Source organism: Antechinus flavipes, chromosome X (genome assembly GCF_016432865.1).
Source record: "Antechinus flavipes isolate AdamAnt ecotype Samford, QLD, Australia chromosome X, AdamAnt_v2, whole genome shotgun sequence".
Classification (NCBI taxonomy): Eukaryota; Metazoa; Chordata; class Mammalia; order Dasyuromorphia; family Dasyuridae; genus Antechinus; species Antechinus flavipes.
In genome coordinates this window covers 75,581,330-75,608,602 of record NC_067404.1, presented here as the reverse complement: position 1 = coordinate 75,608,602, position 27,273 = coordinate 75,581,330, and the positions used below count along the sequence as shown (strand labels likewise).

Here is a 27,273-nt window from a genome sequence, read left to right as displayed (position 1 = left end):
TTCCCCTCCCTTGTGACAGTGGTTATCCCGGAAACGGCCTCCCGGCATCCCGGCTCTCCCCATAAAGGCCTCATGATCCAATGCCGACTTCCACCCTTTAAATGCCTGAGGCTTGAGGGCAAGCTGGAAGCAACAGAAATAAGAAATAAATAATATTTAATTGAATTAGTAAATTAATTTAGCAAACAGATAATGAAATAAATAAGTAAATAAATACATAAACAAACAAATAAAATTTAGGAACAAAAATAATAAAAAATTGGCAATTATTTGGGAGCCGGGAGACCGGAGAGGAGGCCATTATTAGTGAGAGGCAGAAGAAAACTTAGCCCTCAAGATGCACTTTGGTTTTGCTCACATCCCGGTGCCAGTGCCTGGGACTCTGAGCCACAGGCTCAGAGGAGGAACCTTGGAAGAACCTATGGGTACCCCTGTGCCCCCTGGGAAAGGACTCGGTGGGAACGAGGCCGTGGGCAGGAAAGAGAGTCGTGAAGAAAAGCCAAAGCGTACAAATACAAATTTATTCTTTCTAAAGCAGAATTAGAAGAGGAAACAGCACCACGGTGAGTGGTAACCAAAGGAAGCCAATTTGCCCCCAGCCCCAAGTCTTCAGGAACATCCCCTCCCCCTGCCTCAGCCCTCGGCCTCCTGGTAACTGGAGCCGGGGATGGGAGGACTCAGGTATTCCCTGGGGAAGAAAGGACTGAAGGTGTCCCCTTCTCACAGGGTGCCAAAGAAGGAAGGCTCCTCGAGCCCAGTCAGGCCCCCACATATCCTTTTTAACACCTGCCAGGTCTTCAGCCCCCTTCTTCATCTGAACCTTGGGCTCCCGGCCCAAAGAGCTCCGGAGCCGGGCCCAGGCCATTCTGAACACTCACTTCATGAAAGGTGCTGGCTCCACCTGTTGCATGCATGGCCAGAGGCCACCCCGGCCTCTGAACCCGGCCCCGTGCCCACTGTGGGGAAGGAGGATGTGATTCCCACTCCCGGCCGAGTTGGGTGGGAACGGAGGTGGGCGAGGCCGGTCCAGCTCCCGGCGCGGTGGACGCGCTTCTCCACTGCTCATCTCCAAACCCATCGTGGCAAACACTCGGTCAGTCCTCAGTCACCGCCGGCACCATTCGCCTGCCACTCCGGCCAAGTCAGGCCACCCGTGGCCCCTAGAGCTAGCTACGCGAAGCCCACGACGAGAAGCCCTTCTGTAGGCTGCTAGCGACACCCCCACCCCAGCACTCGCAGACGTGACAAGAAATTCAACAGCGTCGAACCCGGTACACAGTAGATGCTCTGACGACATACGGCACGTTCAAAGATTTCTCCCATAACAGCGACACACCGCTCGGGTCACAGGGATGACCATGGGCCTGAGCCCCCGTTGGGGAAGGAGCTGGGCTGCTTCCCCGCCACCTCCCGCTGCACCTGCTAACCAAGTCCCCGTGCATCCCTGCTGCCCTGGCTCCCTCCCTCTTGGAGGCAGGTGGCTGAGCTCTTGGGCCTGGGGGATCCTTCCAGGGTGTTTGTGGTTAAAAAAAAAATACTCTGGGACATCCACCTGGGGGAGCAGAGCCATCCTGACAAAGAGCAAGCACTTTCCTGTTTCCATCCACCAGCTCCTTGGGCCCCTGGGAAGACCCTCAGCTCTCCTCTGATCTCCCTGGCACCTTTCTATTGTTCTCATCCCTCTTGTGGCCAGGGAGGAGGTTCCCCAACCTCGGGGTATGAGCTTGGGTCAGGAAGCCCAAGGCCCGGCCATCTAGCCTCGAAGAGCTCTGACAGTGGAACCGGCTTGGTCACCATCTCGACTGCCCCAAGTGCAGACAGTCTCTTTCTCTTCTACCCACTGACCTGTCTTATGGCCACCCAAAGGCGAAATTGGCCTCTGCTTCCTTTAGGAGGTCAAGCGAGACCTCGCGAAGAGAAGGGGCTGAAGAATCAACTACGTGGCCTTGCCTAGGACCTGGGGGGAGTGAGATGGGGAAAGCCAGAAATAGAGGCAGTGGTCTCCTTTCTGGTACACTAGGGGATCTGGGACAGGACAGAACTTTGATTTGGTCTCCCCTAGGCCCTGGGGGTGATGGAGGGACTCCAGTGACAGGGCCGGGGGCCCGGGAGCCCGGGTCCCAGAGTGGCCTGCGCCACCCCCGGAGGAAGTTCTGAAGGAGCAGCTGAGGACGTGGGCATCCAGGCACTACCCCCGCGTGGCCGAAGGCCGGGCCTGACAAAGAGCGAGGCAGAACGTGAGGACTTCACGAGGTATTAGGATTTAATGTGCGAATACTGATGGCACGGGGCAGCCAGAGATGGATCTAGGTGGAGTGCAGAGAGAGCTAGATGGCCAGACTGGATTCTAGGGCCCTGTTCTAGAGCTCCTTCCGGTATAAGGCTGCTGAAGTTGGCTCTGGTTTGGGCCAGAGGCCCTGAGCCTCCTGCCTACTCGGGCCCCCTTCTGGGCCCAAGGCCCGCACTGTGCCCGGGGAGGTTAGTTTGGCTGGCAAGACTTTGCTATCCAGCATTAGATGGAGAGAATCAAAGGAGGATTTGCAAAGGGAAAGCCCTTGGGGCCCCTCTGGAGGCTCTGGGAGAGCCTTTGGAGCCTTGGCGCCACAAGCGGCACCTCTGCTGGGCTCTGGCATCTGGGTGGCTGCCCGCATCGCCCCGGGAGGAGGGAGAGAGGAAGCCCCGGGCAGGCACTGGGCCCAGTCACGGCCCTGGGAACATCACTATGGCGGCCCCAGGGCCGCTTCCTCCTCCTAAAGCCCTTAGAGGCCAGACTGGCACGGTGGCACCTTTGCAATGCCTGCCCTGAGGAGGCGGCAGAGACAAAGCCCCTTTGGAGACCTGGCCTGATATGCCACCCCCGACCCTGAAGGAGACATGACCAGACAGATCTCCAGGACCCAGGGGACCCGCAGAGGAAAGCAAGCCCCGGTTGCCCGGGGCATTGCTGGAAGATGGCCCCAGAGGCCGAGGCCTTGAAGAAATAGGAGGGGGGAGGGAACGTCCACTGGAGTTGCTTCCATTTTTTTCAAACGAGGCCCAAATGTTAGGTGGTGTTAGGAGCCAGGAAAAATCAAGGCTGCTTTCCAAAGGCGGAAGGAGCCCCCTGTCCTCGAGGGCACTCTGACGCTCGTCTCCTGGGAGTGCCACCGCTGGGGCACGGAGGGTTAGTGGGACAAGTGAGACTAGTCTGAAAGGCTGCCCAGTGAGAGGAGGCTGAGTTAGGGGGTGGGAGGGGTGGAGCACGGGGAGGAAGGTGGTCCAGGCAGCAGACCATCTGTGGGAAAGGGCACTCTGCACCAGCCTCTCTAGGGAGGGGCTGGGCTCGTGCCCACGTGGTCCCAGGGCTGGGCCAGAGGGCAAGGATCCCTGGGCGGGTGCCAGGTAGAAGATGGAACAGGACCGCTCACATCCCCAAACTGGCTAGCTGTCCCCAACCCAACGTATCCTGGGATACGGTGGCAGTGTGGACAGGAAGTGGACCGCTAGCTTGAGGGTTGGAAGGTCCCTTTGCTGGCCCCTCCTCTTTCCACTCCCCCCAAATCTGGCTGCTCTTACCTCAAGACCCTGCTGCTGCCTGAAACATACTAACCCGGGGCGGGATGAGAGAGGGAGGAGGGCTGGTGGTGACGGGATGGGCCCGGTTGGGGCAGGGACAGGGATGTGGCCGGGGCCGAGACCGGGATCCAGAGTGGGAGATGGACGCTGGGACGCCTCAGGAAGCCAGCAGAGTGTTGGTGGGCACATCTGGGCTCCGGACGTTAGGAAAGGCGTGGCGGAGCTTCTCCATGATGTCCTCCAAGCACAGGCTGACATCCTGGCTTTTCTGCCCCACGTCATCTGGGGTGGAGAGGGAAAGCAGGGAAGGGGGCCTTTCAGCTAGCGCACTCCGTGGATCCTGGGAAATCCCATCCCGGCTAGGCTGGAGCCCAGGGGAAAGGCCGAGGCCCGGGGAGGAAGGGGAAGCTCACCCGCGGCCTCAGTGTCTGGGGTAGTGTGCTCCTTCTCGTGGGGGTGACTGCTCTCTGACTGCTGTGGGGAGGAGGCCAGGGAGGAGCCTGCAGAGCCATTGCCTTCTGATTCAGTGGGTGGCTACAAAGAGGAAGGAAGAAGTGACCCTCCTGTCCTTCAGTGGGGATCCAAGTGTCCCTGAGGGCTCAGTCAGGGGCACCAGCACTAGCAGGCAGTTCCCCCCCTCCTTTTTTTTAATATCTCGGAAGAAAACCCTAGTATCTCCCCTGGATCATGTCACGACATGAACATCACGTCCACACTCCGAGCAGCACTCGTGAAGCAGCTGGGCTGGACGCCGGGTCCGATGCCAGAGACGCAAATGGCCCCTGCCCTCAAGGAGCTTGCAGTCTGTGGCATTATTTTGAACCAGATCCTTTTGGGCCTTGTTTCTGGAAAAAGATCCCCCATTCCCCTCCTATCCCGCCGCCTCCTTGCCGGCTGGCTCCTGGGGAAGCCCAAAAGCTGTCAAGTCCCATGGGACGGAGTTTGGATGACATAGGGATGAGCAAAGCCTTGGAGAAGTCCTAGCTTAGGAAGTCCCATGGGGAACATTAGGAGGCAGTCGGGTCAGAGGGGCCCTGTTCCGGCCGAGGCCCAGAGGCCGTAGCTCGGGAAGGTTCTCGGCCACTAGGCCGGGCCCGGGGCTGCCCAGGCACCCTCACCTGCAGCAGCAGCTCCCGCAGACGCAGCAGCTGTGACTCCAGCTGCCTGTTGTGGTCCTCCAGAATCTGCATGCGGGTCTCCAAGCGGCTCTTGTGCTGCCGAAGGAGCCTGGCTTCGGCCAAGAGTTCCTCGTTGCGGGAGTCCTGGGCTGCCTCGGGGGGACCCTCGGCGGCCTCTTCGTGCTGCCACTTCAGGCGACGCAGCTCCCCCTGAAGGATCCTGCCAGACATACGGGGCCTGAGGTCTGGGGCCCAAGTGGTATCCGGGCCCTGTGACAGCTGCCTAGGCCGGGCCGGAATGGCCGCCATGAAGAGGAGCCCCTTCGAGGCACAGGATCCCCCCCGCTTTTTGACCGGCTATATGGGCACATCTGAAAGTCCCGGCAATCCCTTCCCTTCCCCCAGCCTCAGTGGGCTGAGAGCCAACACTTAACAGGACGGACGCCCGCCAGCTTGCCAGTGCTACTTTTGACTTAGCCCGCTGGCAAAGTGGGGAGCCGGCTAGAGGGGGATCTTAGCCCTTCCTTTCACCCCCTTGCAACTTGCATGAGGCTGATCCCCAGTGCTTGGTTAGCAGAGAAAGGGAGGTTCCCGGTGGCAAGGCTGGCCAGCGTGCACCTTGTCTGTGAGTCAAAGTGGAGGGCCGCTTTGGGCCCACTCCCGTCCCCGCCCCCGTTCCATCAATCTGCGTATCGGCGCACACAGCTCGATCCTCATCTTCCCGGCTCTCTGCGTGGCGCCCGTACTGACACCCTGGCCTGAAGGCCCAGTATCCAGGGGCAGCGTGGAGGCCTGACCGTTGCTCCTCAGGCTGTGTCCAGGCCCTCTGGTCAGCCCGTCCCACCCCTGGGGCACACACCCACCGGTTCTCATCCTCCAAGTGAGCCAGGATCTTCTCCAACTCCCCCTTGTCATCGGCAGCCGCGGCGTCCTGGGCTTGTTGCCCAAAAGTGGGCTCCCGGTCCGTGATGGGGCTCGAGTGCCTCAGCAGATACTGATCTTCATCTCTGCCAGGGGACGGGGGACAGGGGAGAGGAGAGAGCATCATCTACTAGGCAGGCAAACCCTGGCAGGGGGCTCCTGGCTTTCAGCTCTCCCAAGGGGCTCATGGGAACCATTACCGTAATCGCCTAGAGAGAGAGAAGGGCCGCGTATCCAGGCTTTGCCGGGAGAAGGCTGGGGTGGCTGTGGGGATCTGGGGGCAAGCAAGTGCTCTTGGGACGCCCGAGTCCTCCTTGCGGTTTACTGGCTGGTCCCGACCATGACACCTCCCTTTCCCGTGCCTGAATTTCCCCTCTGGCAGGTAGCTGTAATACTCTCGTTTCAGTCCAAGGCAGACCCGGGATGGTTCCGCCTCACGGGCCCCCGGGGAAGGAGGGCAACCTTGCCGCAGAGGGGTGTCTGATGTCCCCCTAGACTGGCAGGCGGGACGCTGCCATCTTGGGGAGATGTTTTCTAAGGTCAGTGAGTTCCCTTCCGTTGCCTGAGGACGCTCACTCCCTTCTCGGAAACGGACCTGAAGCCTGGGGCAGGAGGCCACTGGGACTGAAGGCCAAAAGTGGGGGGAGAGGGGGAATAACAGGAAAGACCCCTGAACTCGGCTCTGGGGGGGCTGCCACAGTGACGCTTACTTTCCTCACCTGACCTCATGTTTTAAAGTGGGGGGGCCTTCGCACCCCTCCCGCCCAAATTTCCTGGGCCTAGACCGGCCTCTCCTAACTGAAAGCGGGAAGTTCCTGGGAGATGCTGGGAGGGCCCCACGGGGACTCACATGCTGTCATCAGGGGACAGGCTATCATTAAAGAAGGAGCAGTTCTGGCTTTCCATCTCGGCGAGCCTGGGGACAAAGGAGCGGAAACGGAAGTGAGTCGCACAAGGGGGCGCGGGGCCCTCCTGATGGAACCGGGAGCCCCCTGGGATTCCCCACCCTCAGCCACTTGGGGTCGTTCCAAACAGGGCTCTCCCAGGGCACGGGCCTATGCGAGGCCTCGTCTGCCTGGATCAGCTTCCCTGGTTTCCTCATGGATTCCCCTTCTCCCGGCCTCCCCCCGCCTTGGCTGGTGGAGCCCACTCTGGTACCTGCTGGCAAAGTGTTCGATGCGGGAATGTGTATCGGAGTGTGGCAGCATCGGAGAGGAGGCCAGCCTGAGGGAGGGCAGCCGGGGGTCAACATTCGGACGCCTCTCGCTTTGTCCCGGCCCCCTTCCCCAAAACCACTTCCTTTCCTGCGGCCGGGCTACGGTCCCCGGACCCTCCCCGGACACTCGCTGGTTCAGCACAATGGGGTCCGTGTGTCCCTGGGGGCCAGGGAGGTCATCTGGCCTCACGTCCGGCGGTTTCCCAGGGCTCAGAGAGCGGGTACTCACGGCTCGGTGTAGTCCGCCTCCAGCACAGACTGCACGGGCAGGTATCCTCTCTGAGGGTGTTTGCTGAAATACTGCTTGGACCGGAACTTGTTCTTCAGCGTCGTAGCAAAATCCCTCACGTTCTCACTCGAAGTAGTCTGCGGAGAGACAGAAGCGAAGGTTCACCTACTGCTGTCACCAGTGCTGGGGCCTAGGGCCAGCCGGTAAGGGACCGAGGGCTTCTGGAGAGCATCCAAGGGCCCGGGGCCGTCCGTATCTGAGTGTGTCAGGCCAGATTTCCCAAAATTCCTATGCATCTTGGAAAGCCCCAGTCTCGGACCCCTGTACACCAGCCACGTGATCAAAGTCGAATTTAAGTGCTCATTGCCAAGGCTCCATGCTGGGGTGAGTGACAGGAGGGGGAGCTAAGACAGGAAGGTGTGAAGAGGCAACTCTCCCCAAAAGGAGCATGGGAATTCAGGATAGGAAACTGCTAACTCCATGATGCTGATGGTACTCTGAGCAGAGACGGCGAGAATTTACTACTTTGGGAGACGGAGACCAATCCCATAGGTGAGAGAGGGCCTAGCGGTGACCTCGGTGACTTCAAACCACGGGCCCCGGTAAGCTCCACCAAGAGCTCCTGAAAGATCTCTTGGATGATGAGATGACTGAACCCATGATCACAGTAGGGGAGAGACAGAGAAATAGAAGAGAGAGAACAGAGACAGAAATAAAAGAGGAGGAAGGGAGAGAGAAACAGAAGAGAGAGACAGAGAGAAATAGAAACAGAAATAGAAGAGAGGAAGAAGGAAGAGAGAAATAGAAGAGAGTGACAGAAAAAGAAGAGAGGAGGAAGGAAGAGAGACAGAGAGAAGAGAGAGAAATAGAAGGAAAAGAGGAGGGAAGAAGAGAGACAGAAATAGGAGAGAGGAGGAAGGAAGAGAGACAGAGAGAAGAGAGAGAAATAGAAGGAAAAGAGGAGGGAAGAAGAGAGACAGAAATAGGAGAGAGGAGGAAGGAAGAGAGAAAAAGAAGAGAGGAGGAAGAGACAGAGAAATAGAAGAGAGAACAGAGACAGAAATAGAAGAGAGAGGGAGACAAAAGAGAAATAGAGAGGGGAGGAAGAGACAGACAGAAATAGAAGAGAGGAAGAAGTAAAAGAGAGAGAAATAGAGGAGGAAGAGAGAGAGAAGTAGAAATAGAAGAGAGATACAGAGAGAAATAGGAGAGAGAATAGAGACAGAAATAGAAGAGAGAGGAGGAAGGGAGAGAGAAATAGAGACACAGAGAAATAGAAATAGAAGAGAGGAGGGAGGAAGAGAAAGAAGAGAATGAGAGAAATAGAAAGACATAGAGAGAGAAATGGATAGAAATAGAGGAGGGAGGAATAGGGAAATAGAGACAGAAACTAGAGAGAGAAATAGAGAGGAGGAAGAGAGAGAAGAGAATGAGAGAAATAGACAAATGGAGAGAGGAGAGAGGAAGAGAGAGACAGAAGAGAAAAATACAGAGAGACACAAAAATAGAAGGCAGAGAAATGGAGAAACAGAAATAGAAGAGAGAGACAGGTAGAAATAGAGACGAGAGAAAGGAGGAAGGAAGAGAGAAAGAGAAGAGACAGAAAGAGGAGGGAGGAAGAGAATGAGAAAGAGAAATAGAGTGGGGAGACACTGCAAAGAGGTAGATTCGGATTCAATGTTGGGAGGATTGAAAGTTGTCGCAGGGGAGGGAGGAGGAGGGGTCTGCTGGTGGACCCTGGGTTTGGGGGCGACAGGCGGTCCTTTCTCAAGTGAGGGCTGCTTGGCCTGCCTGCTGGGGTCCTTTCAACTCAGAAATTCTGTGGTTTGGAGAAGCCACTGGAGAAAAAAGCATGAAGGAACTTGATGAAAAAGACCAAGCGTGTGTGTGTGTGCGCGTGCGTGTGTGTGTGCGCATGTGCATGTGCGCACACGTGCATGTGCCGTGTGTGCTGTGTGAGTGTACGCGCACTTGCACATGTGTGCGTGAGCATGAGTCAGATTGTCTGCCCAGAATAGAGAGCAGCTCATTGAAATTCTGCAGCCGGGGCCTGGAGGCGGTGCCAAGTTTGGGGCACGAAGAGGTTCAGCCTGAAACCCGAGGGGCCTCGGAGCCCACACAACCAGCCCAGCTACCAAAGGAACTCGGGGTCAAACGGGGCAAGCCTGAAAGGGACTGAGCGGTGTGGACCTAGATGTGGTTGGCGCCAAAGCCTTCCTCCAACTGCAGTTAAATACCCTCTGAGACCCCCTCAGGAAGTCAACCAGTGTGAGCTCACCCATTGCTCTGACCCTCTCCACTTGGACACCTCTGGGAACTGTAGGAACCCAAAGCCAGGCCCCCGTGCCCAGTGATGCCCTCAGACCCCCGTGGTCAGTCCTACCCGGGCCGATGGGGGGAAAGAGTTGGGCTCCCCGCTGTGCCTTTTGGGGCTGCACTCTGTCCTTGTGATGGCAGTCAGCTCCCCAGCAGCAGCAGGGCCTCCCTCCTTACCGGCGTGTAATACTCCATGATGGGGTAGTGTAGCTTGTTCCCTTTGCTGGCCCTGCCCGTCAGGAAGCAGGTCTGGCAGATGTCCACATTGAACTGCTTAAGGCTCCGGTACCTTGGGGAAATGAGGGCGACAAGAAGGGTCGGATGCAGTCGGGCCTGCCCTGTTGGGAGGGGGGCTGGCAGAAGTACACCGAGACCCACCCAGCCCGCTTCCTGAAGGCTTCCACTCGATTCACTGTGGACTGGCAGAACGCCTACTTTGTGCCAGCCCCCCACTGGGTATTGGGGATGCAGATAAACGTGTGCGTGTCTGCTCTTGGGGAGTTTGGGGCCCATCTCGCCAAACCAAAGGCTGCGCAGAACAGAGCCCCATCTTGAGGTGTGCCGGGCCGAGTGAGGGCTTGACAGAGCCTTTGGCCTCTGGCCCATCTGCCCTACGACAAAGGGGCCCAAAGTGACCCATTCTGGTGAGACTTTTCCCTCTTGTCAAGGGAGCAGGTGAGTTGTCTGTGTGACTGGCCCCACGCCGGCTCAGCACGGTGCCTGGCACATGCCATGCACTCGGTATGCGCCACTTTAATTGAATGGAGCGAATCAGCGAGTCCCTATTTCCTAAGGCTGATGGGCCTTTGCCGATTTTAGCCTGACAACCAGACAACTCTCAGGGCAAATCCTGACGGTTACACTGTGTCCCCTGGTACCCTGCTGGGCTTCTCTGGCACGGCTTACGGCCTTGGGAGCATCCGGCACCTGCTCCAACATTTGGTGTGGGGGAGACGGTGTGCCAATCGGGGCACCCGTCACATCCTGGGCCCAGGTGCCACCTCTGTCTGGCTCTGGACTAGGCCCCAGGAGGTCTGGCTTCCAGTTCTGCCTCAGACACTCACTGGCTATCTGATTCAGGACAAATCATAATCTCTGTGCCTTGGTTTCCTCATGTGTATGTGAGGGAGCCATCCCCTGCCAGCCCTACTGTGAAGGGAGGGGGCGTTCCCCTACCTGAAGCCTTTGATGGGGCACTGCCTGCACACAGAGCACTTGGTCTGGTGCTTCACCTGCTCTGCGATGGTCACGCGGTGCAGCACAGCCAGCCATACCATGGACTGTGGCTCCAGGTTGGCCCACTCCAGAAACTGGGCGGCTTCAATGACCGGCTTCCCAGTGCTCTGGGTAAAGACCACAGGAAGAGCTGAGGCCCGAGGCAGGCCTGGGAGGGCTTGGGGAGCCTTCCCGGTAAATGGCTTCCCCCGGAAGCTCCCAGACTGCCGGCCTGGCTCTGGCCTGGCAGAGCCCTTTCCCCGACTCCCTGGCAGAACTAGAGCGACCCCCAGGAACCACGTAGACGCTCCTCCATTGGGCGCCGCCACCCCACCCACAGCAGGTCCCCCGCCCGCACCGTACTCACAAAGCGGAAGCAGCTGCGGACACTGGGTTCCACGTTGCTTCCCCCGAAGGCGGCCACTTCCCCCAGCTGGCGGGGCACCTGGATGGCCTCGTGCAGCAGAACGCCCAGGTGGCGCTGGTCACACTGACTGCCCGCGGTGGCCACCTGGCTGAAGAGGTCTGTAGGACAGCCGCCGAGGGGGACACAGGCACACGTTTAGCCCGAAACCCCGGGAGGGCTCAGACCCCCTGAAAGCTGGGCCCTGACTTCATGGGGCACAAAAGGAGTCCAAGGTCTCCTTTGGAAGATGGATGGATTCAGTTAGGGGTAGCATGCTGAGAGGAGACACTTCAGGAAGAGGCCTCGGAGCCTGGGATCCCACGTGATGGCAGGCCGAGGCCAAAGGTAAAAATGGGGAGCCTGGAGTTACTGGTGGGCCGCTGCTGGGGAATGGAGCTGGCCAAGGCTGGCCTTGGCTCACAGGGAACTAAGCTCGATTGTTTCTCCCTGCTGAAGAAGTCGAAATGCTACAGCCACCCTCTCCATTTTGGCAACCTGGTACAAAACCCCGTTCAACTTGGCCTAGTTATAACCGGGAGCACTGAGAGCACATTGTCCCTGAGTGAGGGGCAGAGTCAGACCGAAGAGAGATGGCCAGAGAAAGGTCAAGAGACTTGGGGGCGGGGGGAGGGGGCGCCAGCGGCCAGCCAGTCAGACACATTGCTAACTGGACCAAAGCCCTAGGAAGCTCGAGGGAGGGCCGAGCGGTCCGGCCCCTCTCTCTGGCCAGCTGTCTCCCGACAACCCGGATACTCCCCCGATCCTTGTGGAGGGGCCTCGATGTCTAAGCCCGGCCTCCAAGTGTGGCCTCGGCCTTCTAGTGAGCATATTCGCAAGCAGAGTTCCCAGAGCCCCTCTCATCCCTCCTCTCAACTTCCTGATTTCTTTGGAAGGCGCCATCTTCCCAGTCCCCCCAGTGAGACACCTCAGGCAACCCGGCCTCTTCCCTCTGCCCCTTCCATTAGGTGTTCATTGCCACGGGTCCAACCCTGGCAATGTCTCGCCCTTTCCTTCTGTCCCTTCCTGTTGCAGGTGCCCCAGGTCAGACTCTCGGGCTATCCCACTCAACCAAAGGCAGATGGCTGCTGCTGAATTCCAAGATAACGGGCTCGCTGGCTGCTTCCCGCATCATCGGCCCCATAGCGGCCGGCAGAGGAAGACCTAAAATCCTCCCTCCTCCGTCCTCCCCATCTGCTTCAATCCAGCTCAAACCCGCCTGGCCTTGGGAAGCCAGCTGAGTTGGGGGGCAAGGCCCCTGGGGCAGACCCCCCAGAAGCACTTCAAGTATAGCCCTTCTGGAGTGGCCAATCTGCGTAGGCCCAGGCAGCCTCGCAAGAGAGCTACCAAACCTCCCCCACCCTCTGTGGCTGCCTGGAGCCTGCCGTAGCCCTTCCCAGCTTTCGGGACCAAACTCACACTGAAATTTCTCTTTCACTTCTGTTCCACACAAGCAGGCAATGCCGGTCTTAAAAGACAGGGCTCGCATCTTTCCACTGCGCCCACTAAGAGATGAAAGGGAAAGAGATCGCGTGCTGGAGTGGGCGGCAGGTGCCCACGAGGTCCCGGGCCAGTCTGGCTCCACTTCAGTGGGAGCCGGCGGCCTCCCCGGCCCCCACTTCTTCCCCCTGGGTCCGCGGGGGTGGTCCCGGCCTACCTATCAAACACGTTGAGGAGCCAGTTGAGGCTCATGTCCACACAGAGTGGCACATTCACCAAGATGCCCCTCTCTTCCTCCAGCCGCTCATACAGGGCTGTCAGGCAGTGGATGACCTCGACCACATCCATCACGTGCTCACTGGGCTGCAGATCGTGTTCATTGAAGATCTCCAGAGCCGTGTTCAGGGTTACCAGGTCCACTGTGGGAAGGTGGAGCCAACGTGGGATCACCAGGTAAGGAGATCAAGAAACCGCCCGAGCACAAGCGTAGCAGGACGACGAGAGCCTCGCCTCCTTCCCGTATGCCACATCCGGACCCGTATCACTCTAGCGCTGCTACTTGTGCTCTGGGTCACAAATGACTGCCTCTCGTGAGCTCCAAGGAAAAGCAGCCCCCTCCTCCTCAATCCTCCTCATCCCAGCGCCTTCTCGGATGTGCACGGGCATCGGCCACGGATGCCCGGCCACGACAGGTTTGTTCCACCATGCCTTAGGAGTCGGCTTAGTTACCCGAGGGCCACGGAGCCCCAGCATTTCCCTGCACTCTCCTGCTACAAAATCCCTCCTCTGAAGCACACGAGTTTCTGGGGGTCATACAGGATGGCCAAGAAGAAGTTGGGTCTGGGTTTGACTTGGATTCCAAACCCTTCCAGCCTCTGGACCGGGCTCCTGAACCCCACCTCCCCAATCTATCCCCCATAACTGTGATCAGGGTGGACCGGAAGGCTGGAGACATACAGCGTAGGGCCTTCTGGACTCGGCGGAGTTTCATGGCCGTCCGGTAAGCTGAGAACTTGATGTTGTTCAGGTCAGCTGCCGAGAGAGGAAAGAGACTTCTGGTGCCGGGGCCGGGACAAAGGGAGCGGGAAGCAGCGCAGCTCAGGTGGGGGCAAGGAGGGTGGCTCTGAATCCCCCATTCTGAGCATCTCCTGGCCCAGGAACACAAACGACCCAAGGGGCTGAGTGATGGCCCTTGGTTTGGGTGGGGAATCCCCAAAGGCCAGTGTCCTCCAGGGTGGAGGCACCTGGGAGGCTCCCCCCTCCCCCCGCCACCTTCACATTCTTACCCAGTGTTTGGTATAGCTCAGTCATCTTGGGGTGGTCCCAACATGTGGTCTGGGCCTGATGGCTATAAAACACAAGGGCCCGAGCGTCACTTACCCCAGGCCCGGCCCCCACACTCACACATGCAAGGGGAGCTCCTCCCACATCTCCAACAGGCCCAGGGAACTGGAGTGGAAAATCGAGGGGGTGAGAGCGGCCAGCCGAGGAACTGGCGGCCACGTGGGAGGGTGGGGGCTGGGAGGGTGCTCCCCTACATACACACACTCACTCACTTGATGTAGTAGGGCACTTTATTGGGTGAAATTGCTCTTTCCCAGGGGACCTGCACGGAGGCTGGTAAGAGAAGAGAGAAAGAGAATGGCAACTGGCTCCGTGGGCTCCCCAACTCAGTACCCATGGTGACCCAGCAGCTAGCCTTGTGGGGGGGGGGGCTTGGCAGAAACCAAGAAAGTGCTGCTGGGAGTCAAAAGCCTCTGCCCCCAAATGCCACAGAGGTGCCAAAGATGGAAAACGATGCACAACCAGGTGTCTCCGGCCAGTCGGGGAGCCCCGGGGGGGTACCCGGTGGGCCAGCAGCCTTCCCCGGGAAAGGCCCCTTGGCACTATTTTGGGGCGGTGGAGGGGGAGCACCCTCTCTTCCCCGCACCACCCCTTCTCCAGCCTTGGCAATCTCACAATCCCAGAGCCTCAGGGTTAACGGCAGAGCATCTGTGTCAGAGAAGCTGAGTCCTCTTCACTGCTCCGGTGCCAGGAGCCACTCGGCTATCAGAACACGGAGCCTTGGGGACCAGGCTCCCCACTGCCCTTGTTAAAGGGACACAGCTCTCTCCTGATTAGGCCTCAGAGCCTGGGGCCGGCCCAAGTTCTAGTGGCCAATTCAAAGATGGGTCTCAGCGATGGGGGCCTCCCCCATCCTTTTGCTGGGTTTCTGGGCTCCACGAAGGCTCCCAAGACTAAGGCTTAGTGACACTCAGTTAAGCTACTCTCATCTTGGGTCACGCACTGGACAGGAAGTGCTGGGATCCTGGCCCAAAGTCACGGTGGGCATCCTGGAGCTGCTTGAGCCGTTCATTAACTGAAGCCTGTGGGGAAAGTAAGCAAGGATGACGTTGGCTCCAGAGTTTGAGAGATTTCTGGATCCCCAGAATCATCTACTGACATCTTCCCAGACGGCCACAGTCACTCCCCACCCGTCTGAGGTGGGGCACCCTGACGCCGACCTGCCCGCTTTCACCCATTCGGGAGCCACCTTAACCCTTTGGGGCGGTTTGGGGCTCTAGACCTTTCCCCATTCGCCCCAGTGAGACTTCATCTCTTCCCCTGCCCCTCCCTCCCTGCAGCTGGGTGCCAGGCAGTGCTGCTACCTGCAGCTGTTTCCAGCGGGTATTGATTTGCTCCAGGGCCCGGGAGTTCTCCATGGAGAGGTGCACATCAGAGATGGCCAGCTGGTGAGCCAGCTCGTTCACCAACTTCACCCCCTCCTTCACCGGGGCCAGCTCCTCTGTGAACAGCTATGGGGGAAACAGCCCCCAAGCCCAGCAGGGCCAAGGGACGCAGCGGTCACTTCCCTATATATCTCCTCCCTCATCCGGTGCCTAAGAGCCACCTCAATTCCCCTCAGGAGGCCAGTGTGAGCTCACCCATTGCTCTGACCTCTCCACTCTGACACTTCTGAAAACTGTAGGAGCCCAAAGCCAGGCCCCTGTGCCCAGTGACACCCTTGGAGCCCAAAGCCAGGACCCTATGCCCACTGACGCCTCAGGAGGCCAGGCCTGCAATGGTCCCATGAAGTCTGAAGAGACTATCAGGCCTGGGGCCCCATGGCAAACACCCAATGGGTTCGGGTCCCTTGTACCTTAATGGCCTGAATGTGCTCTGGCAAGGAATCGATGAAGAGGTCCCCGATGGGCTCCCAGGTAGCCCGGATGCCCTCGGCCTGAGTCAGGGCATTTCCAAGCTCCCCCATGGCTCCGTGGATCTCCAGCAGCTGCTCCAAGGTACGCTCAATGTGGCGATGCTGATCCACACAGCGGGCGGTCAGCTTCTCCCACAGCTCGCTGGCCACGGTCGCCTGCTTCCACACAAAGCGGCTGAGGTTCTGGATCTTCTGTCTGGGGGAAGCGTCTGCCAAGGAAGGTCAGGGATTGATGGCCAGGGCGCCAAAGGGAGAGAGAGGCAGAGACAGCAAGGCAACAGGAAGGAACCGGGGGGTTACTGCCTCTACTAGTGGTGGGTGCAGAGCACCCAAAGGTACCAGAGGCAAAGGGTGGCCTTCAGGCTTGGGACTATACCTGCCCTCAAAGGAAAGAATGGAGCAACAGGGATCTCCCCGGCTCAGGAGATCTTCTACAAAGCCTCCAGCAGAGCGGTCCCCGGAGACAACTCCTGAGAGGGTTGGGCCGAGGCCTATCCCGGCCAAAGCCTGCCTGCCTGCCTCCCTCTGCCTGGAAGGCCCTCTCCCTCATTTATGAACCACTGAGAGAAGTTACTGTGCACGTGTGTGCGTGCCCCCTCATCCCAACCTGGGAAGAAGCAGAGACACCGCCAGGTACCGGCCACTGAGGGCTTTCTTAAGGGCCGGGTGCTGCCCGGGCACCTCGGTTCCAAGGGCCGACCAAAGGCCCGGGCCCTCCCTTGGTCAGAGCAGACGTCGGGGGACCTGAACCAAGAAGGAGCGGCCTGAGCGGGGGACAAGTCCCCCATCATCTGGCTCATCCCAAAGGGTCGTAGGTGAGCTACTGTTCTGCAGAGTTTTTTCTGTTAGGCTCTCGAGGGCCCCTTGACATGTAACGCCACAAGAGATCTTTCCAAGACCATCCTATCATCACAGCAGCAAGGCCCCATGGGGCATGAGCTGGGGCCTGGTTTCTTAAACTGTGTGTTGCGACCCCACACGGGGTTCTGGAACTGAACAGGGGTATCATGGAACTCTGATTTCTTCTCAATAAATGTTGGATTTGTAGACTTAGTTTATATGCCTAGATACCCGGGGTCACATAAAAATTTCTCCAGTTCAAGAAGCCCTAAGACAGAGAACCAGTGTCATAATCAAGAAGTCCTGGGTTTGAGTTCTGCTTTGGCCACACATTGGTGAGGGTCCCCGGGCAAAGCCCCTTGCTTTCTCAGGACTCCCAGACTGCTGGAGAGGACTGTTGCTGAGAAAGTGCCAAGCCACTCGGAGGCCGCTGTGCCAAGCAAACCACAGAACCGGCCCCTCTCCCTCTGCTTCTGAGCTGACACCGGAAGCCTGGAGGTGACGGCCACCAGGAGGTCCCAATCTCTGCCTCCTGAGGCTTAGGGTCTCGGCTGGCGGTGGCGGGAGAACACGCCCACAGAGAAACGTCACCCAAACCCACACGGGACACAAGGGCCGCAAAGGCGCCCGGCTGTGTATCTGTATTGATGGAGGGCATTTCTACAGTGGAAGTCCTTCCCGACCAAAGAGAGGGAAAAAGCATGTAAGAGCTCCAGAACGCTTTGAGATCTAATGAGAGAGCAATCACTTCATGATGGGGGTGAGTGTTATCACATGTAGCCACAGAGTGGTCTTCCCCGCCTGTTTTTGCACTCCCCAGGCCTGAATCTCCCCTCCTGTGACCTCTTTTCCCTCAGGATGGCTGGGATTGACATCGGGGTTAAGAAGGAGGGGGGGAGCAATAAGAAATGGCCAGGACAAGGGGAAGTAAGGAAAGCTACCCACCTTTGTTCTCACAGTGGGGTTCTTCCAGTTCCTCAAACGGGTGCTGGGATAGGAAGGCCTGAGCCGACTCGAGGACTGAGTAGATGTAGGGGCCTCGGGACTTGACCTCTTCCATAAAAGCCTGAAAAAGACAAGGAGAGTGAGAGTGCCCTCTGGCACAGCCGGCCTGGTCCCCCGGGGCTGGCAAAGCACATCTGAGCAGGGATGGACATCCTCCTTCCCAGGAACCCCGAGCAGCCTCCGGTGCTCGTGTCTCGGGAGGCTTCGGCAGCAGCAGGCTGCATGCCAGTGGGCAGCATGGCCTAGATGGCTCCAGAACCTTCCTCCTAGAACAAGTGGGGACCCCCAGGGAATTTTCAGAACCCAAATCCAAGGTGGGTGAGGAAAGGCTGAAGGAGGCGGGCAGATGTGAGAAGCTCTCGGAGCACTATCGCCAAACACTTGAAGGGCTGGATTGGGGGCAGGGGACTGGACTTGTTCTGCTTGGCCTTGGAGGGCCAAGGGAGAGGTCCCAAATGGAGGACTGTGCATTACAGGATAAACAATCAAAGCCATCCACAAACGGAAGGGCTCATCTCTCCGGGAAGGGGCCTCCCCTGCCATGGAGGTCTCTGAGCCCAGACCAGACGTGCTCCAGGAGATTTGATCACGTGGCAGGAGAGGACCGCCCTCATGGGCCTCCGAGGCTCTTTGCACTCAAAGGCTCTAGAACTATGACCTACCGAATGAGTCTCCTTTTCCTTCTGGACCAGGGCCACGGCCCCCTGGAGTGGCAGCTGAGCGGACAGCTCCTCATCCTTCTGGCTGAGCCAATCAATGATCTCTTGAAGAGGGGGCTGCAGCTTCCCACTGGGATCTGAGAAGGCCTCGAGTCGAGCCCTGCAGGCAGTAGGCCAGAAGACTGTGAACGGCCCATAATTCACTTACCCGGGAGTTCTAGCGATTCAGCTGGCTGACTTTGACCTGAGCCCCGACAGAGCATCCCACCTCTGAGGAGGGCAACAGAGGTAAGACTACAGCTAGGTCAACGTTACAGTGGCGCCACCTCAACTAGGGAGTATTCTGACAGCAGCACGGCCGGGTGGACACAGAGACGGCCTTGAAAATTGAGGTTCCGGTCTTTTCTCCCATGTATATGGGCCGTGGGCCCCTTGGGGCCCCAGGTACCTTAAGGTGGGGGGAGGGCTCCCCTAGACCCATGCTATAACTAGTCTAGTCTTTATTCTTTCTTAATGATCAGAGGCAGCAAAAAAGGCAACGGGCGCCAATAACTATCACCAGAGGGCTTCGAGCAGGCCAGGCTGAGCGAGCCAGAGGGCAGCGGGGAGAGGGTGGTGCCGGGTGGGGAGGGAGACTTCAGCCGGCTTCTCCATAGTGGCCAGGAGGGACCTCGGCCTCCCTCTCAGGCCGCTAGAGGCCAGCCCGGCTGTTGAGGGCACACAGACATGTCAAAGTCCCTTCAGGCCTCAGAGGCTGAGAGAGAGATATCTAGCCAGTGAGGAACAGCCCAAGGACAGGGAGGTGATGAATAAAGCAAGGCATTGGCCTGGGTCAGCCAGAGAGAAGGTGAGACAGTCATTTCTGCTGGATGTCCCTCACCTACTCTTTCAGCTCCGGCAGCCCCGTGAGGAGGCGGCACGGTAATCGCCTCCATTTTTCTTTATTTTTCAACAAACGAAGCAGCTTCAAGAGATGAAGTGAATTTCCTGAAGTCACACACATTTTGGGCTCAACCCAGGCCCAAACCAGTCCAAACCATAGATGGGGGGGAAGATGGCAGAGGAAACAAAGAGAAGGAGAAAGGGGAATTGTGGGGCAGAGAAAGCCGGCCTTGAGCTAAGGCCACGGGCACGAGTGGGGGTGCCGGGAGGCTGGGGGCCGTGGGCTGGCCTTGGCTTACCGGAGGTTGTGGGACTTCTTTTTGATTTCATTCCAACACAGATTCATGGCTGGAGCATCCAGGGGCCCGACGGCACCGTTCGGGACCTGCTGCCTCACACAGGTCGGCCCCGTACCATCCTGAGAAGCCGCAGCTGTGGCTCTAACCTGGACAAAGGCACAGACACCAAGCCACACGAGCAGCTGAGGACACGCCCCCGGGCCCAGAGGAGGGGAGAGCCTGGCCCCAGTCCTGGTCCCAGTACTTGGAGTACGTCCTCTAATCTAATCTAATCTCTCGCTTTATTAAGAGAGGGCAACAGAGGTCTCCCGGCACTGCCGGGACCTGGCTGGGCAGCAGAGGCCCCCAAAAGGGGAATACAGAAAAAGCCCAGGACTGGGCCGGGGCCCCTACAGGGTGACACCTGATCTGGGCATTTCACTGGCAGAAGAAATAGTCCAGGGTCACACAGCCGGTCTATATTGAAAGCAGGACCCGAATCCACATCACCCTGCTTGGGTGGCCAAACCTTGTGGTACAGCTGCCCGGGCTTGGGCGACCCCAGGGAACCTGGAACAGCTCCCCTTCAGCAGTTCGAGAACCGGGGGGTGGGGGGGGAAGGGGGAGAAACTGAGGTCCAGACATCACACCTGATGTCATGATCCCTGTCAGCCACTGGCCCCTGGGATGAGTGAGGACTTGACTCGGATCCTCCCGGGCAACATCTCTGTCCCCATTTTGCAGGTGCCAACCAAGCAGGTGTCAGTGTGGACCCAATTGGGGAGGGCCCCGGAGTTCCATGTCCCTCTCCAGCATCAGCAGGACTTCATGGGTTGCTCAGAGAGGACCAGGGAAGGAGAGAGAAATCGGGTGCATCCTGGGAAACTTCCCCCCACCTTCATCTTCCTCACCCCCAAGGAGGGACCCTACCTGTACCGGGCAGGGACTCCTCGGCAGGCTCGGGCAGCAGCGGCTCCATGGGGCCCGGCGCTAACGTCCCCAGCCCGCTTGTCGCCTAGGTGCTGCCGGGCAGACACCCGACAGAGCACTGGCCTCAATCAAGGGAGGTGGATTCGCTCTCAGCAGGCGGGCGGGCTGGTGGGCCGGGAGGCGGGAGCGGACAGCTGCTGTCACCCTGTTTACTGACCCCCCAGGAATCCGGAGGGGGGCGGCTAGAGCGGGGCTCTCCCGGTGAATCATAGCTTTGTCCATGTGGAATTTCTGAGCTTGCTCTAGCTTGCTCTTGCGCACATGCTCTCTCTCTGTCTCTGCTTGTCTCTGTCTCTCTTGTCTGTATTTCTATTTCTCCGTGTCTCTGTCTGTATGTGTCATCTCTGTGTCCCTCTACCTCTGTGACTGTCTCTGTCATCTCTCTGTGTCTTTCTCTCTTTGTCATCTCTATTTCTGTCTGTCATCTGTTTCTCTCTGTGTATGTCTGTCTTTCTCTGTCATCTCTCTCTGTCTTATCTCTGCATCCCTGTCTCTGTGATCTATCTGTCTCTCATCTATTTCTGTCTGTCATCTCTGTGCTCCTGTCTCTGTGTATGTCTCTGTCTTTGTCATTTTTCTACTTCTCTCTGTCATCTCTGTGTCCCTATCTCTGTGACTGTTTCTCTGTGTATGTCTGTCATCTATTTCTCTGTCTCTGTCATCTCTGTGTGTGTGTCCCTGTCTCTGTGACTCTTTCTCTGTCATCTCTCTTTCTGTGTATGTCTCTCTCTCATCTATTTTTCTGTCTCTGTGACTTTCTCTCTGTGTATGTGTCTCTGTCTTTGTCTCTTTGTCATCTCTGTGTCCCTATCTCTGTGACTGTCTGTCTCTGTCATCTCTCTGCATATGTCTCTGTCTCTTCACTATCTCTACTTCTCTGTTTCCGTGATCTATTTCTCTCTCTGTCATGTGTGTCCCTGTCTCTGTGACTGTGTTTCTCTGTGTATCTCTCTGTCTTTCTGTTTCTGTCATGTCTCTCTATTTCTCTGTCTGTCATCTCTGTTTCTGTGTATATCCCTCTCTCTGTGTGTGTCCCTGTGTCTTGGACTGTCATTTCTCGTGTGTCTGTCTCTGTCATCCGTTTCTCTGTGTATGTCTCTCTATCTTTCTCTTTGTCATCTATTTCTGTCTCTGTGACTGTTTCTCTGTCATCTCTCTGTGTCTGTGTGTCCCTGTCTCTGTGACAGGAAGTGTTTCTCTGTGTTGTCTGTCTCTCTGTGCATCTCTGTCTTTATCATCTCTCTCTCTCTATTTCTCTGTCTCTCTTACTCTCTGTTTCTCTGTGTGTGTCTCTGTCTCTGTTTCTCTGTCTTTCTCCTACCTCAGCCAGTCGGCTCATTCTCATGGGGGGAGGCAGGATGGGGTGACCGAGGTTTCCTTTGCCCGAACGAGGGGACTTGCCCGCCCAGGGCTGCACCTTCTCTCTTCACCAGCTGGGAGCGAAGTGTAGAAGGTGCTCCCTGACACTGAATGGGGAGAAATAGCCCAGAGGAAAGAGGAAGGGCAGAGAATAAGCATTTATATAGTGCCTGCTGTGTGTCGGGTTCTATGCTAAGAGCTTTACAGATATTATCTCATTTTGTCCTCACAACCCATTTTATGGTTGAGGAAATTGAGACAGAAATTAAATGACTTGCCCAGGGTTATACAGCTCGTGTCTGCGGCTGGATTTGAAGCCAGATCTTCCCAACTCCAGGGCCGGCTCTCTCTCCATCCACTGTGGACTAGCTCTAAGCCTCGATCCTAAAGTTGTCACCCTAACAACAGCTGACACTAAAGTGATGCTTTCAAGTTGGCAAACGCTTTACACACATTCTCATTGGGGTCTCCCGAGGCCCTGCGAGGAGGGTACGAGAGTATCCTTTTTACAGGGAAATGAGGCACAGAGAGATTGCATCCTTTGCCCAGGGTCCCCTAGGCAGTATCAAAGGTGAACTGAGCCCTCCTTGGCTCTTAAGTCAGAGAGGAAAGGCAGGATGGGGATGGCACAAGCTGGACCAAATGGGGGCGAGCCCGGGACCGTACCACGGGGGACGCCACTGGCATAAGCCCGTCCCTGACCTCTCCCACGATGCCTCAGGGATGGAACCATGGGCTTAACCGGGTTCTCAGTCTGCCTCTCCAAAACGAGGTGTGTGTGCATGGGGGGGGCGTGTGGGTTGGAGGGGAAGCCCTCGGCCCGGGCAGCTGGGGGGGGGGGTAGAGTGAGCGTCAGGGCAACGGCCAAGAGGCCAAACCGGACTCGGTCGCCCCGGCCAGGGATCTGGGGACGAGGAGGCCTCTGCTGAGTCTGGGCCCGGCCCGGCCCCCCGGGGGCCACCTTCCCTCCTCCCGGCAGTGGACCTGCCTGAGGAAAGGTTAACATTCCAAGCCCAGAGCCCCCCCCCCTCCCCGCCCCCTCCCAATGGAAAACACTTTGTTTTTGCCAAAAGGCTCGGTTTCCATTCCCGTCCTCGGCCGCTCCCACAGAACCCTCTGCACATTGTTCCCATGCTCTGGCCCACCTACGGGAATAGCTGGCCCGGCTGCCCGGCCCTCCTGTGCTGGGCACCAGGCTCCCCGGCCGCCCCTCCCAGCCCTCCTTTGCCCTGTTGTAAGACTGGATCTGGTCTCCTCTAGCCAGCCCTGGGGACCTTCTGCCCTTCTTTCTGCCCCTTCTGCCATCACCCTTGACCTGGGCTTATGTCTCCTGCTGCCTGCCCCCCACAGCCCTTCCTTCAGGGCTCACTGCTCAGCCCAGAGCTTATCTGGAAAAGCCATGTGCCTGGACTGGGCCTGAGCCTGGTGTCTGCCACGCTCTTGCCAGGTGGTCGGCGTGCCCACTCCTCACCTTGACTATGCCCTGCCTAGGGAGGAGATCCAATCGCTCCTTCCAAGGGCCCCTCTGGCATGGGCCCACCATCAGGCTAGGTCTTCCAGAGGCACCATGGGAGGAAGCACCAAAGCAGGAGGTGCCCAGGCCAGGGCACGGACCTGAGTGATGTCACCATCACTTACGAGATTGGTCTTTGAACCTCCAGGAAGTGGCCAGGCCCCCCAAGCCCATGTCCCTTGAGTCGATCGAGGCAGGTGTGCTAGAAAAGGCCTCACATGTGGCCCACTGAGGTAGTGAACGGGCCTACCCTTGTGCTCCCAGATGCCCGTGCCTTGGGCCAGCCCCATCTCCTGCCCAGGGGGTGCCCATCTCTGCTGAGACAGAGGGGCTCTGGGCTCCCTCTCTGTGGCTCCTTGGGAGACAAGTCTCCTGACCTCTGCACCTTCCTGCCTCTGCATCCCTCCTGAGGGGTCCTCTCTCCTCGATCCCCATGTGCTGAGGATCCTCCCTGTCTACCATATATTTAGCCACCACCCGCGTGGCCGTCCTTGGTGAGTCAGCTCTGCAGAGCCAGCTGTGAGCCTCTGGCTTCTCGATGGGGGAACCACTTCCTCCCACCCATCAGCCTGAAGAGACTGGACCGATTCTTTCCTTCTTGGGCTGGCGGCTCTCCCGTGGAGCTCTCCCGGCTTTGTGGCCAGGGGCGGGGAGTCAGGGAAGGTGGGGGCACTTTTCCAAAGCTGCCTCAGGACACTATTTCACCTTCCACCATTAGGAAGAGACCAATCACCAAAATTCTCTCAGGCCCCCGTATCCTATTGTGCTGGGCCGAAAAGGAGGAGCTCCGGGGCTGGATATTCTCCAGCATCGTGGGCCCTGACCCACGGGGAGGAGATGGGTGACAGCCTGCCCCGCTCAAGCCTGGCGCCAGAGACAGACAAAGCTCCCTGCGCGATGGCCAGAGTTAGACCAGGTCCAAAGGGCTAAAAAGGACATGAAAGAGCAGTCGGAGTAGGCTGGTGGGAAAGAGGGAGGCCTCGAGGGCCAGGGGTGGGGGGAGTGGGAAATAGCTGAAGGCCAACAGGGCTTAAAAATCATGCTCTCAGCTAGTGGCAGTCACTCCTTTACCTTGGACAGCAGAGGGTGTGGGGCACGCCCTTAAGCATAAGGCTCTGCCCTTACCAGATAAAGTGGGCCCCAGTTCTGAGCGTGGGTCACTCTGCTCCCCCAGCCCTCCGAGCTCCTCCCCCAAGTCAGCAAGAAAAGGAAAAAAACCGACCTGACTTTGCACCAAAGCAATCCTGGACTTCCAAAAGGCCAAGGGTGGAGGCAGCGGGGCTGTATCCATAGATGGGCCCTTGCCACCCACAAAACAGTGTCCTTTCCCAGGCTAGTAGTATTCCCTGCCACCCCTGCTTGGGTCTACCCTAGGGGGACCATCTGAAAGACTCCATCACTCATTCAGAGGCAGAAGGCCTGGGCTGTTACTGTATGAGTCTGGGCCTCCTCTAAAGACCCTTCCGCTGCCAAATCTCCACTGGGCTCCCGAGGACCCGAGACGGTCTGACAGTGCAAAGGGTGTTGGATTTCAAGTCTAGTTTGGGTTCAAATCCCACCTGTCTTTCTTGGTCATCCTTAGGCAAGTCATTACCCCTCCCTGACACACAGAGCGCTCCTCGGTAAATCAAAGAGCTGAAATGGACGGCCGTTGAGTTTCCTTCCGTCTCCCTGGGCTCTTACCTGAGGCTGGGGGCGGGTGGTGTTGAGGCCAGCGTTGTGCTGGGGTTGCTCAGCTGCCCGCCACTCATGACATCGTGGGAATGTGTAGGGACATCCCTGCATGACCATGGGCTGCATCAGAACAGCAGCTCATGGAGGGGCGGGGCAGGGCAGGGGGACCAGGACACCTGGAAGAGCAACACAGAGAACCCGCGTTAAGACCCGGCAAAGGCCGGGGGCTCTGGGGAAGCCCAGCCCGGCCTCCCTCGTGGAAGTGGTACGAGAAGCAGACAGAACAAAAGCGATCAGCAAAGGGTGGGGGCCAAGCTTCTGCACGCGAAATACAGCGGCGGCCAAATCCTGCTTCTAACCGGGACGGAGCCGAGAGGGGCCAGGAGGCGGGGCATAACCAGCCCACCCACCGCCTGCCTCCCTCATCACCTCATCCCACTCCAGAGGGTCTGGGTCTCTCTTCAGTGGAGATGACAATTTATCCACAGACCCCCAGGCAGTAGAGACAGGGACTCCATCTACCAGGTTGGAAACTCTCTTAACATCTCGAGGATAGCAAATGATCAACCAGAAATGACCTACTAGGTGACAGACACTGTGCCAGGGATACAAACACAAAAGAATAATAGTGACTCTAACACTCGGTTATTTTTTTGATCCTCACAACAACCCGTGGAGGCAGATACCCTTATTATCCCCACTTTACAGATAAGGAAACTGAGGGCGAGGGAGGGTGAGCAAATCGCCCCAAATGACATAGCTAGTAAGTATCTGAAGAGCTGTTGGAACTCAGGTCTCACCGAGTCCAAGTCTAGGACTCTGTCCATCGGACCACCCGGAAGCCCAAAGCAGACAACCAAGAATCGCATCTGCCCTCCGGGAACGGACACTACCGAGAGGGACTACACGCACCCTGCATCTTGTAAATGCAAAATGGCAACTCGGAGAAGGAAGTGTAATTTGGAAGGAGACCAGGAGGGGCCTCCTGCAGAAGATGGTGCTTGAGCTGAGCCCTGAAAGAAAATAGGGATCCCCAAAGAGATAGGGGGAGGAAGGAGAGCATTCAGTGCTTTGGGGACAGCCAGAGCAACTGAGCCAGAGCAGAGGTGGGAGTAATATCCCAGGTGAGGAACAGCAAGGTCGGCTTGAATGGACTTGGAGGGGAGTCAGATGTAAAACGCCTGGGAAAAAAAGCAGAGACTGGGTTAAAAAGAGCCTCAAACGGCAAAGAAACCTCTGATGTCAGAAGGAAAGGGAGCCACAGGGAACAGAAGAGGGAGGGACATGGATGTGAGCTGTAGGAAATTGACTTGGGCAGCTGTGAAGAGGATGGATTGGATGGGGGAGACTTGAATCAATGAGAACCATTAGGGGACTATTACTCTAGTTCAGATGAGAAGTGATGAAGATCAAACTGGGGTGATATCTCTGTGGAGAAAAGAGGACGTGGATGAGAATTGTGGGGAAGGTCAGAGTGGCAATATCTGACCAAGGATCTGATACGGGTGATAAGCGAGAGGAAGGAGTCGAAGATGACCCTGAGGTGACACATCCGGGTAACCGGACGTATGATGGTGTTCTCGGCCAAGAACAAAAAGTTTAGAAGAGGTGCTGCTTTGGGAAGGGGCTGCAGTGGCGGTGAGTTGTTTGGAGATGATGAGTTTGGGTGAAACGTCAGATAGGAGCTGATGATGCAGCCCTGGAACCCAGCAGATTGGGACTAGACCGGGAGGACCAGGAGTCATCTACATGAGGATGATCATGAAACCCCTGGTGGCCGATGAGGTTAGTGCAAGAGTGTAGACAGAAAAGAGTCACAGGAAAGGACCTTGCTTGTCAAAGAGCATGAGCTGGATGTTAGGGCAGCAGAAGAGACCAGGGAGTGGTCAGACAGGAAGGAGACAGCCAAGAAAGGGGTGTCATCAAGACAAGGAAAGAAAGTATGGGGGTGGTGGGTGGTGTTCGATGCTGCAGAGAAGTCGAGAAGGATGACTGCTGAGAAAAGACGATCGGATTTGCCAAATGAGACTTTGGAGAGGGTGGTTTCGGTAGATGAGGTCAGAGAACAAATTGCAGAGGGTTCCAAAGACAGTGAGAGGAAAGGAGATGGAAGCGACGAGGGAAGATGGGGAACAGGAGGGTCTAATGAGGAGCTGCCGATGGAGGAAATGAGCTACCCCATCGATTATTCCTCACTCTCATCCAAAGAACCTAAAGAATGGCATATACGTATGAGAGCGGTCACCAGAAACATGGGCACAGCCACGTGTTCCAAGCACGTGGGGACGAAATAGCTCTAAAGGAGAACTTCTTCCCATCCCTCTGTTGATGCTGGTCCCAGGGCAATGCCCCATAAAACAATCAACCTCAGGTTATCATCCTGAGATGTAACCTAGACAAAAGCAAGCAGCCATCTCTCTCCATGATCAGAACTGGATGCAGGAAGGATGTTCAGGTGCCT

At 57.4% G+C, this 27,273-nt stretch overlaps 1 protein-coding gene across 4 annotated transcripts in view; it reads right to left on the bottom strand.

Annotated features, from left to right (window-relative positions):
- Nucleotides 1-501: 501 nt before the first annotated feature.
- Nucleotides 502-27,273, bottom strand: part of DRP2 (dystrophin related protein 2) — a 39,854-nt gene continuing 13,082 nt past the window's right edge. For 3 of the 4 annotated variants that reach the window (XM_051967909.1, XM_051967910.1, XM_051967908.1), the window contains 23 exons: nt 24,822-24,988; nt 19,298-19,443; nt 18,120-18,276; nt 17,398-17,518; nt 15,553-15,821; nt 15,062-15,208; nt 14,701-14,779; nt 13,970-14,030; nt 13,700-13,761; nt 13,371-13,445; nt 12,631-12,832; nt 12,393-12,478; nt 10,938-11,095; nt 10,532-10,698; nt 9,533-9,644; nt 7,040-7,176; nt 6,753-6,818; nt 6,445-6,510; nt 5,795-5,980; nt 5,537-5,680; nt 4,674-4,893; nt 3,969-4,089; nt 502-3,837 (listed from right to left, as the gene is read on the bottom strand). In XM_051967909.1, coding sequence (XP_051823869.1) covers nt 3,713-3,837; nt 3,969-4,089; nt 4,674-4,893; nt 5,537-5,680; nt 5,795-5,980; nt 6,445-6,510; nt 6,753-6,818; nt 7,040-7,176; nt 9,533-9,644; nt 10,532-10,698; nt 10,938-11,095; nt 12,393-12,478; nt 12,631-12,832; nt 13,371-13,445; nt 13,700-13,761; nt 13,970-14,030; nt 14,701-14,779; nt 15,062-15,208; nt 15,553-15,821; nt 17,398-17,518; nt 18,120-18,276; nt 19,298-19,443; nt 24,822-24,938 — 3,024 coding nt within the window. In that variant the 5' untranslated portion in view covers nt 24,939-24,988 and the 3' untranslated portion in view covers nt 502-3,712. The remainder of the gene's footprint in view (nt 3,838-3,968; nt 4,090-4,673; nt 4,894-5,536; nt 5,681-5,794; nt 5,981-6,444; nt 6,511-6,752; nt 6,819-7,039; nt 7,177-9,532; nt 9,645-10,531; nt 10,699-10,937; nt 11,096-12,392; nt 12,479-12,630; nt 12,833-13,370; nt 13,446-13,699; nt 13,762-13,969; nt 14,031-14,700; nt 14,780-15,061; nt 15,209-15,552; nt 15,822-17,397; nt 17,519-18,119; nt 18,277-19,297; nt 19,444-24,821; nt 24,989-27,273) is intronic. The other variant, XM_051967911.1, reaches the window with a different exon arrangement.